The sequence below is a fragment of the Thalia democratica genome, chromosome 4 (genome assembly GCF_965202585.1).
Source record: "Thalia democratica chromosome 4, ktThaDemo2.hap1.1, whole genome shotgun sequence".
NCBI classification, from domain to species: domain Eukaryota; kingdom Metazoa; phylum Chordata; class Thaliacea; order Salpida; family Salpidae; genus Thalia; species Thalia democratica.
The window spans coordinates 57,100,066-57,111,687 of record NC_139168.1 but is presented as its reverse complement, the minus strand read 5'-3'; the positions used below and the strand labels follow the sequence as shown (position 1 = coordinate 57,111,687).

The window sequence follows — 11,622 nt, the reverse complement described above, 5'->3', positions numbered from 1 at the left end:
GAGTTTTTAATCACTTTACTAAACTTTTAAATGTAATTTCGGTTAACTTATATCAACAAAATAAATTATTGTACGACTGCTTTTATTTATATGATATGTATGTTGTATATTGATTTAAATTTTTTAATAATATAATATTAACTTTAAAAAGTTTAAAGTACAAAAATGCCTTAGTTATGATGTTTTACTGACTTTAATTCCTTGAATTTAAGAGAAGCTTGTATGTTATTTGTATTGAAATTTTTTGGCTGTAAAGCTGAACTAATATTATTAATAGTTAAAGCTAACAACTTTTATACAAACTAATACAATTATGAATAAGTTTAATATTGCTATTGCTGTAAATTATATAGTTTAAAATGTTTATTTTAAAAGAAAATCTCAAAAAAAAAGTGTGAATGTCGAAAAATTTTAAGCAAAACAAAAAGTATATATACTTTTCAGTACACATTGAAATTTTAAATAATTCTATATTTAGGTTTTCAATGTTTAAAATAGAAAGATAGTTTTTGATTTTTTTGTCTTCTTACTTCGTAGTATTTTTGGTAAACAATAGGTATGACTGTAGAAACATACAATAAGTTAATAGAAACTTTTCATTTTTCATACATTTATTTAACTTGGAAATACAAATTAAATCTACGAAAACAGACCCTTTAACAACTGTTTTAGCGTTTAGCTTTTATACGTTGTTCTACAGCAGGGTTATTATTCATTAAGGTTTTAAAAATTCAACTTTTTCTAAATCTAATTAACAAAAAAAAAGTATATTTAGTTTTTAGTTTTATGCCTAGTTTAGGTTCGTTTTTAATTATGTGTAATTTAAATGGTATTCTTAAAGTTTCTTATGTTCTAACTTTTGGTATTTTTTATTGATTTTTTTTTAGTTTAATTATAAAAATTTCACTTTGTGAAGTGTACTGAAAAAAAAAACCTGACTTCTTTTATAAAATAAACTTTATCAATAGCTTTGTAATAATTTATGGATATATTAAAGATTAGTTCAAAAGTAATAAAAAACCGAGTTTGTATGGCAACTTTTATTTGTCAAATTTGTAAATGTCTTGAGATTAAATAAACTAAAAATAAGCAAAACATAGTAAAACTTGAAAACAAAGATACTATTTATTTAACAATTTGCCCTTTTTGAAATTACTAATTTCACCGTATATTTATTTACTATACTTTATTTCGTATCAGTTAAACCTATTATATCTATTTTTTTTTTTCTATGTTCTACTGCAGGATGATTTTGTACTTTTTTATGTACAATTTGCAACTGGGAGCCGATTATTTCTAACCCGCTATCATTTCTAACCCGTTCACTTCTAACCCGATCACTTCTAACCCGATCATTTCTAACCCGATCATTTCTATCCCGATCACTTCTAACCCGATCACTTCTAACCCAATCACTTCTAACCCAATCACTTCTAACTCGATTACTTCTAACCCGATCACTTCAAACCCGATCACTTTTAACCCGATCACTTCTAACCCGATTATTTCAAACAAGATCATTTCTAACCCGATTTAGCCCAATCATTTCTAACCTGATCACTTCTAACCCGATCACTTCTAACCCGATCACTTCTAACCCGATCACTTCTAATTTTATTCTAACCCATTTTACTTGTTTATTTTATTTTTATTTTTTAATCTAGATTTCATTCAAAAAAAACTAGTTTTAATAAAATTATTAAAGTATTTTTTTTTAGTTTTATAAAAACATTATGATTTAATGGGGAACCGTTCAGTTCCAACCCGCGCACAATTCCCAACCGATTAATTCCAACCCAAATCAAACCCCACCCGATCATTTCCCACCCGCACAATTCCCACCTGAATCAAATCCCACCCGATCAAACCCAACCCGAATCAAATCCCACCCGAATCAAATCCCACCCGATCAAATCCAACCCGATCAATTCCCACCCGGATCAATTCCCACCCAAATCAAATCCCACCCGATCAATTCCAACCCGAATCAAATCCCACCCAATCAATTCCCACCTGATCAATTCCCGCCAAAATCAATTCCCACCCGATCATTTCCCACCCGAATCAATTCCCACCTGAATCAATTCCTATCCACATAATTCCTACACGTTCAATTCCCATATATTATCAAACCGGATTATATTTATTCTTGTACGAGTTAAAAACTTTAATACGCTTGGAACTCACATTAAAATTTTGGTTTTTGTAGTTTTTAAAATCATTTGAAATATTAAATTAGTACGGTAAAAACGGTTTTTTTTATTTAAGCTAAAATTGTTATTGTTTCTTATTTTATAATGTTTTTAGTTTAATGTCAGTTTTGTTTGTTGATAACTACGATAATTAAATAATTACGACTTGCGAGCAACAAAAAGTTGGTCTGTTACTTGTAAAATGCTATCATTGTTACTAAAGTTTAAACCAGATCAGGTTTTAATTATAATTAAGTTTTTAGTATCGGAACCATTTTCTATCATGGTAACTAATTTATGTCCAATTAATTTTTTTTTGTACGAGTTGGAATAATTGACATTGACACTTAATTATATTTTAGTTTTTGTAATTAATCAAAACAACAAAGTAATATAGTACTGTACAGCATAGTTTTCTTAAATAAGAACTTTGGAATTTGAAAATTATATTAATGCTTATTTTATTAAACTCTAGAACTAAATAATTTTTGTTCGTTGATTACTAGATTTTTTAAAAGTAATTACGGCCGACAAGGAAAATTGGCCTATCTTTTGTAAAATGCTTTTACGACTAATAAACTTAGTCCAAATCAGGTTTAAAGCAAATTCAAGTTTTTTAATATCCGAACTATTTTTATAACAAACTATTCTACGGTAACGGATCTATTTCCAATTAAATTTACCTTTGTAACGACTGTAGAAAGTAATATTGCTCGGTATAATTTTTTTAAAGTGAAATTTAAAAAAATATTTTGTTTTATTAAGCTCAATGTTTCATACTTCTTGTTTAAAACAATACTTCCTAAGTTTAATTTAACAACAATTTTAAGTATTTGATGCCTGCGGTGCGAATAGGTTATTATAGAAAAATTGGTCTTTTTAAAAAAATATTTGTCATTCAAAAAAGTTCTTATTCAGTTGTTATTTAATTTTTTCTTTAAGTCGTAGCTTCTAAACCAACTAAATTAATTGTGTACTATATCTACCCAAAAATGAGCTTATTTTTATTGTAACTATGAAGTTTTTTTTTTTAAACATATGTTTTATTATTCATGTGAAAATAGATAAGTTATAAAAAATTTAAACAACTAATAAAAACTTACTGTTACACAAAGACTGATGTAAATGTCTAAAATAATACAGGGTAAAATGCATTTGTCTTAGTGTATAATTTAAAATCAATATAATCTAAAATATGTTTAAATGCATATTTATCAATTTTCTTTTATGCTATTTTTAAACACCTCCTAAAAAATATTATAACTTAATATCTACCGCTATAGGACTTTAAAAAATTGATTTTTAAATATGTGTGTTCAAAGCACTTTCAAAAAATTTATCTTCATTAAGAATGTACTATGAGAATTAACCAAAGATTTATATTACTAACCAATTTCAGAAATAAAAGAATTTAATAACGAACATAAACGAAAACTGACACAGATACTACAATATTTAAGTTGTTGGCTTAAATGCCTTATATAAAAATTGATTAAACTGAATCATCCCACTAAAGAACTTAGAATTTTTTTTAACGTTATGTTCTACATTTTTAAAATAACTAAAATGTCAACATTATTGAAATTGGAGAGGTAAAAAATTGAATATATATTAATAACCAGACAAATATTCAATAAACTTTGTAAACAAATGAATTTCTGAACGAACAAAAACTTATACAGATACTGATAAGTTGAAGTTATGAGCTTAAATGCTTCTTATAAAAACTGATTCAACTTTATCATAGCATTAATGATCAAATATTTTTTTTACAAAGTTTTACATTTTAATACAACTAAAATTCAATATTAATAAAAACGAAAAAATTACTATAATTTAATAACTTAATTGTTAAACGTTATTAAAGAAAACTTTTTTGGTCGAAATGTATGAGTTAATATGAAATTTTAAACTTAAAAAGAATGGAACTTGACTGAAACTTGTAATCAATCTTTCTTTTAAACTTTACATGTACAAAAATTAAACGGAATAGAATTTATGCATAAAACTTTTGATCTAAACTAACCGTATAACATATATAAAGGTTGATAATTATTTTATTTGAAATATTTATGAACTGGATTGAGTCGAATGAGAATTCATTCGAGTGATAATTTACCTAGATGGAAATTGATCGGGTGGGAATTGATTTGTCCGGTATTTAATTCGTGTTGGAATTGTGCGGGTTGGATTTGATTTGGGTAGGATTTGATTCGGGTGGGATTTAATCGGGTTGGAATTGATTTGGATTGGATTTGATCGGGTGGGAATCGATTCGGGTGGGATTTGATCGGGTGGGAATTGATCGAGTGGGAACTGATTCGGGTGAGAATTGATCGGGTTGGAATTGATCGAGTGGGAATTGATTCGGGTTGGAAATGATCGGGTGGGATTTGATTTGGGTGGGAATTGATCCGGGTGGGAATTGATCGGGTTGGAATTGATCGGGTGGGATTTGATTCGGGTGGGATTTGATCGGGTTGGAATTGATTCGGGTGGGATTTGATCCGGGTGGGAATTAAGCGGGTAGGAATCGTGTGGGTGGGAATTGAACACGGGTTGGAAATGTCAGTATACCGATTTAATGTGTTACGTAAAATCATTGTTAGTATAAACTTTAGTTTTATTATTAGCTTAACATAGGTTTAATTTGTTTTTATCACCTTATTTTTTGATATTTCATTCTACACATAATATAGATTTTTTCTCATTATTTCATATTTTTTTGTTCTTTCAATCTATTTTAACAGACGTTTTTCGTTAATAATATACAATTCACTAAATCGTTTACTTTACAATATTTTCAATTATTCTTTGTAGGGTTTTAAAGTAAGAACTTGTAACTATATTTAAGTTGGATCTTATAATATACTCACGTGACTATAATAATTTTAACATAAGCAAATTTAAAAAAATAAACCTTTACAATTGTAATATTCAGATACAAAAACCTTTATATTACAGTCTAAAAACTACATTGTAAGTCTGTTGTAAATTTTGTATTATTGCTTAATAATGTATTAACGTTTTATAGTAGGTTAGTTTTAAATTTCATTTTAATAACTTTTACAAATTGTTATACAACTTGCATAGGCCTATTAAGATAATGTAATTCAACAAACACTAGGAGAAATTAAATACTTTTGTTATATTAAGTAAAAAAGCCTGATTTTTAGTTATAACCTAGTTATTAAAACAGTTATGTCATATAACAAACCGCAAAAGTATTTTACGTCGATTGACCGTCTTTGTTTCACATCATTAATAAATTCCTACTTGGTCCTAGAGTAAAAAAAGTAACTAAGAATAAAACAGACATGTTTATTTATATCACAAGTCTGAGGTTAATCAGTTCTCGCCCAGGTAATCTTCTTTAAAACCTTCACTTAAATAAATATAATATACAAAATGTTTTAATTACGACTTAAATTAGTACTTTAGTTGACAAAAAATTCTTTAAAATTTATTTTGTTATGGACAGTTGAAATAACGTAAGTAAAAACGAAATAAGTACTGAAAAAACATTTTGAAATAGATTAATAGATTAATTATAGTTAAATTAAGTATAACTAGGAGCAGTAGTTTATAAAAATACATCAAGTTTTTTGTTTCCTTTAATCAACTATTTATTCAGACAATTACTACACGCAACATATTTACTCTTTATTCATTACAGTAAAGCCAGCTTGAAGTCTATTGACTTTATTCTCGGTGTTTTTTTGCACCTCTAAATTTCTACAAAAGTCATAAGTTTTTTCTTCATTAGAAAATAAAACCTATATTACAGTTTCACAACACAAAGTAATTTTTTTATTATTATAAGTTTTGTAATATATAAATTAATCAAGTAACTTATGCTTATGTTTCATATTTAATCATTGATAAATATTCTTAAGTTTTTGTGTTTTTGGAAACCTGTGAAACAATAACTTTTAAAATATACCAAGAAATTTAAAAAAAAGTTTCTATTATTAATCCTGAGAAACTGTTTTTGCAATTTTAAATTTTGAAAAGTTTTAATTCATGATAAATGTAAATTTGTTTTGCACCATGCACATCATATTTTGAAAGAAAAAAAAAGCAAAATAATAAGTTTTCGGCAATTAACTTTTATAGTTAAGTTTATTATATAATATGTCTTATTTAATCTTTAAATATAACTTACTATTGGCTAAAAGAAAGAAAATTAAATTTAAGTTCTAGTAAATGGCGGGTTCTAAATGTTGAAAAACGTCTACCTCTACTTTTGACTTATTAAACAGTATACATTTTCGTTTAAAGAACTTAGAATTTTATAATGATAATTTTAAATGAAACCACCATACTATATAGGATTACTAAGTTTTATTAAGTGTAAAATTTCAAGTTTCATAGATCCTGATATTAATATTCTTAAAAAGTTGTATTTCATATAAATTCGCCCTAAATATGAATGAAACTTGCCAATCTGGTCTCCATACTTAAAGTATGTATATTAACCATATAAAATATCTTCAAAAACAAAGTAGAAAATAGTCTTTAACGGCTGCAAAAAAAACTCCCAACAGCAATGAATATCAAAAATTAAATTTTAACAAAAGCTATCTGAACATAGAGTTTTATTTTAAACAAAACTAACTAAATTTCATTAAAAAACAACTTTGTTGAGAATAATTTGTTTTTAAAATAAACCCTTATTTTAAAACAATAATAAAAAAACATATTAATACAGATCGGGTTAATAATTGTCGAGTTAGATCGGGTAGAAATGATAGGGTTAGAAATTATCGGGTTAGATATGATCAGGTTAGAAATGATCGGGTTAGATATGATCGGGTTAGAAATGATCGGGTTAGAAATGATTGGGTTAAGTTTGGTTAGAAATGATCTGGTTAGAGATGATCTTGTTAGAAGTGATCGGGTTAGAAGTGATCGGGTTAGAAATGATCGGGTTAGAAGTGATCGGGTTAGAAGTTATCGGGTTATAAATGATCCGGTTAGAAATGATCGGGTTAGAAGTGATCGGGTTAAAAGTAATCGAGTTAGAAATTATAGGGTTAAAAGTGATCGGGTTAGAAGTGATCGGGTTAGAAATAATCGGGTTATAAACGATCGGGTTAGAAGTGATCGGGTTATAAGTGATAGCGAGTTAGAAATGATAGTAAACCTTTGCAACTAAGTATGTATTTCAGAGGCGTGTTTTGACTGGTTTGCTGTTTCCTGTGCGACCCCTAAAAATCTGGAATATACGTGATAATAAAGCAATTTAATATGGTTTTGTTTTAAAACATTAAAATGAAAATTAATATCTAGCTCAGTGGTTCCCAACCTTTCTGATGCCCCGCACCCCTAAAATCTCTTAATTTGATCTCGCACCCCTAACACTATATACTTAATTATTTATTAATAATTTTATTATAATTTCATTGATTTCATGAATTAATAATTTGTACTTTAGTTTTTATGGTAGTGTACTATATTAAGAAAAATAAAACACTTGGAAATTTAAAAACATAACAAACTATATTCGAACAAGTTTTATCTATTTTTTATAAGGTAGAAAACATGAGAACTCACTCTTCCCTTCGCAACGATAAACGTTTTATGAAGGTCAAGCAAGTGAGTTTGGAGCTCATCATTTGTAATTCTACCTGCTCATTTTTAAACAAACTAAAAAAATTAATTATTTTTTAATTAAACGAAAAAAAAAAATCTATCTTTATAAAAAACTTTTTTTTTTCAATTACCATTAACAAAAAACTAAACTATTCTTACATATTTAATAAAAAGACCAAAATGACACTTCATTATCCACACAAGGTATTTAACAAACTATTAAAATACTATTCATGCAATATTATTTTTAAAAGATTAAGAAATCAATTTCAAATCTGCTCTAAAGTTAATGACTTTTTTGTTCCTGTTTATTGTACAAAACTTTCTGAAAACGTGGCATTTTGTTGCTGATGGCAATCCGCATGTCTGCCTGTGCATTCAAACGGTTTCTTGATTTAGTTTTTATAGACAAAAGAGTACTAAATCCAGACTCACACAAGTAAGTCGAATGGAATGAGACTACTTAGTGCTTTTTCACTAAGTTTTGGAAACATATTCATTGAACAACACCAATATTGCTCAAGAGTTTTGCTTTCAAACTGCATTTTGATAAAACGGTTCATGCATAATTCAATAAGTTCATCTTTTTACGATTCATCATCCGACATGTGATTCAAATTAAAAGAATATGGATATATTATCCATTCTTCAGAAATTTCCAGTTCTCCTATTTTAAAATATCCGTCAAAAGACTTGGATAGTATTTCCAAATGGTTCATAATTTCTTCACGCATACTTGGAACGAAACACTCATCTTCATCAGTCATTTCTTCGAGTAATGGAAAGTTTGATAAATTGCCTCTTTCAACTCGTCGACACCAGAGATCTAACTTTTTTTTAAAAGCGTTTATTACTTCACGACATTTTATAACATTTACATTTCTCCCTTGCATGGAAAAACTCATGTCATTCAACCGGCTGAAAATGTCACTTAAGTAAGCTAGTATTTGAATAAACTCTTTTGACTCCATTTCTTTGAAATGGTCATAGTCACGTTCCTTAAGAAAAGCTTTTACTTCTTTCCTCAATTCAAAAAAAAGCGTTAAAGCTCTTCCATGTGATAGCCAGCGGACCTCCGTATGGAATAGTAAAACTGAATGTTCACTACCATAGTCTTGACACAAGGACTTAAAAAGACGGTGATTAAGAGCACGACCTCTAATCCAGTTGATTGTCCTCACACAAATATCAAGGACATTTTTAGATTTCAAGGGCAATGTTTTAGATGCTAAGGCATGTCGATGAAGAAAACAGTGAGTACCCTGCAAATGCGGAATATCCTGTTTTAACAGAGCAAAAAAAACAGATTTATTTCCCAACATAGCAGGGGCACCGTCAGTACATACAGAACCAATAACTTGCATGTCTAAGTCATGTTTTGCAAAAAAGTTCTTGACACATTGAAAGATGTCTTTTGCTTTTGTAGTTCTCTTCAGATCTTCACAAAATAAGAAATCTTCTTTTATCGAACCATCATGCACATACCTCACTAGTACAATCAATTGACTGCAATTTTCAACATCGGTTGATTCGTCCAATTGGAGAGAGATTTTTAAAGAACTAGCTTTGATTTCAGCAATGACTTGATCCAAAACATCCGAACTTAAATCTTTAATTCGACTTTGAATAATAGCGGCACTTACTCAAGCTTTTTTGAAGCTTATCTTCCAAGAACATCTTCTGTCATTTGTAACACACATGGCTTTATCAACTCTTCAGCAATTGTATGAGGCTTTTTGGATTTAGCTACGTTATACGCCACATGGTAAGAAGCCAATAAAAGAGGTTTGCCAGCAGATACAAAAACGAAATTTGGAAGTGTTCCTCGTGATTCATAGCGGATCCTTTTAGATTTTAATGACTCAAAATCTTGACCTGAAATATCTGCTCCACCATGTCGTTTGTTAAAATGTTCTTGCAATTTAGATGGCTTCAAATTTGAGTTCGAAAATACAATGTTACATAACATGCATTGCGGTTTTTGCAGGCCTTCAACTGTTTCAGTGCAAGTAAAACCAAACTGAACATAACTTTCATTCCAATTCCTTATCTTTGACATGATTGAGTACTAATTAAATAAACTGTATTGTAAAAAAATAAAAAAGTCAATTACTATGACATTTTTTGTCATAAAATTTATACTAAAACAATACTTCAGCCTATGACTTTGTCTAAAAGTAATAAATATTAGGCTTAAACTTTAAACTTAACTGTTTATACATTTTGTTATGAATATATGTACTTCTTAAAATATGAAAATAAGCTGTTCTAAGTTAAGCTTATGTAATGTATTATTTTCAAAACTATTTGCAGCTGGGAGGTTTCAAAATAAAAAAAGGTTTGAGTTAAGATTTTTAAAAGTTAAAAGATTTTAGTCTTAAATTGTCAAAAGATAGGTATAAAAGCAAATACAAAAAAAGTTTGTTTGCTTACAACAATAGAAAAAAGTAGATTGAAAAAGGTAAACGGTTTAAGTTCAAAAAAGGTATGAATAGAAATAAAGTTGATGCATTGAATACTTTTGCTGATCTATAAAAATTGGTTTCAGTAAAGCTAAAGACAAGTTTTCTAAAATGGTATAACATACAGTAGTAGCTGTGAACTTTACAATTTATTGATGTTAAATCTTTGAGCACCACTTTCTGCACAACTAATCTTTATAAAAGATTACATTATAAATGTAATAGACTTAAAAGAACCTGTTCTTAACAGCTAATAAAAAACTTGCTGAAGATACTAATTGTTATCTAAGTATTTCAGTTAAAATAGATGCTAGCTCATTAACTGTTTTAAACAATTAATGGCCAGTTAAGAAAATGAAATATTTAAAGAACAGATGATTAAAATTCACAGGTGTAAACTCTAAGAAAGCTTTACTCAAATGTTAACTCTAAACTAACAGCTATCAAATGAAATTAGTTAAAATAATTTACTTCTAGAAATCCGCTCTTGCTGTATGACGTATTAATAAAATTAATTTATTCAGAAAATAAGCGCCAACTTTTTTTTATAACAAAATGTACTTTTTAATTTTATAAACTTTATCAAAAAGTGAAAATCTCATTATTTGTCATACAAAAAATAAAAGCCATTTCGCACCCCCTGGAATGCTGCCTCGCACCCCCAAGGGGTGCGAGCACCCCTGGTTGGGAACCCCTGAATTCTAGCTGTTAACTTTTTGCTATCAAGAAAAATTTATTTGTACATTTTACAAAAATGACGTAGTTTTTTAAGTTTTTGTTGTAGAAAAAAAAACTAGTTAAAAATTTAATAATTACGAAAGTTGCACATTTTGGACGAGAAAAATTTTTGATTAAAAATTAACCGATTAAAGTGTTTTAAGAAAGTATTTTTGAGTTATTTACAGCTATAATAAGGTTTTCTTTTTTGAATGTGCATTTTTTGTTACTATATTTGCTTTTTGTAGTTTAAACGTTTTTTTTATTAGATTAAGTAATATAGTGAGATATCATTGAATATGCTTTTCCCTTATTAAAACAAGTTAATTACTAATTTTGAATACTTCTTTTTAGTTTCTTATGTATAAGTGTTTTCGTTAAACATGCTAGCTTCACAATGTAAGGCACATTGTTTTCATATTGTCAATATGAAAAGGACTTAGGTTTGTACTTTATTTTTTTTACTAAAAATTTAAAATCTGGGCTACTTTTTAGAATTTTACATTGTTTTACTGGTATTTTCGGCTTGTTTTAAGTTAAAACATTTTTATGTATCTGAGAGTATTTGGATATTTTTGTAATTTTCTAAAACTTATTACTATAAGCTACTACACAAATACTCTATTATTAAACTAAAATTTTTGCAACTCCACTGT

General features: G+C 27.9%; 1 protein-coding gene across 1 annotated transcript; it reads right to left on the bottom strand.

Annotated features, from left to right (window-relative positions):
* Positions 1–8,374: 8,374 nt before the first annotated feature.
* LOC145833459 (protein FAM200C-like) lies at positions 8,375–9,846 on the bottom strand. The gene is made up of 2 exons (XM_082940635.1): positions 9,486–9,846; positions 8,375–9,396 (listed from the first exon to the last, which is right to left on the bottom strand). Exons 1-2 carry the CDS (start codon positions 9,844–9,846, stop codon positions 8,375–8,377), a joined length of 1,383 nt encoding a protein of 460 aa, XP_082796761.1.
* Positions 9,847–11,622: the final 1,776 nt, after the last annotated feature.

Excerpts from the sequence above, each read along its gene's own strand:
- LOC145833459 (XM_082940635.1), bottom strand. The coding sequence starts at position 9,846 with ATGTCAAAGATAAGGAATTGGAATGAAAGTTATGTTCAGTTTGGTTTT. Across the intron at positions 9,397-9,485 it reads TGAAGAGTTGATAAAGCCAT|ATTTAAGTTCGGATGTTTTG; the intron begins GTGTGTTACAAA and ends GTCGAATTAAAG.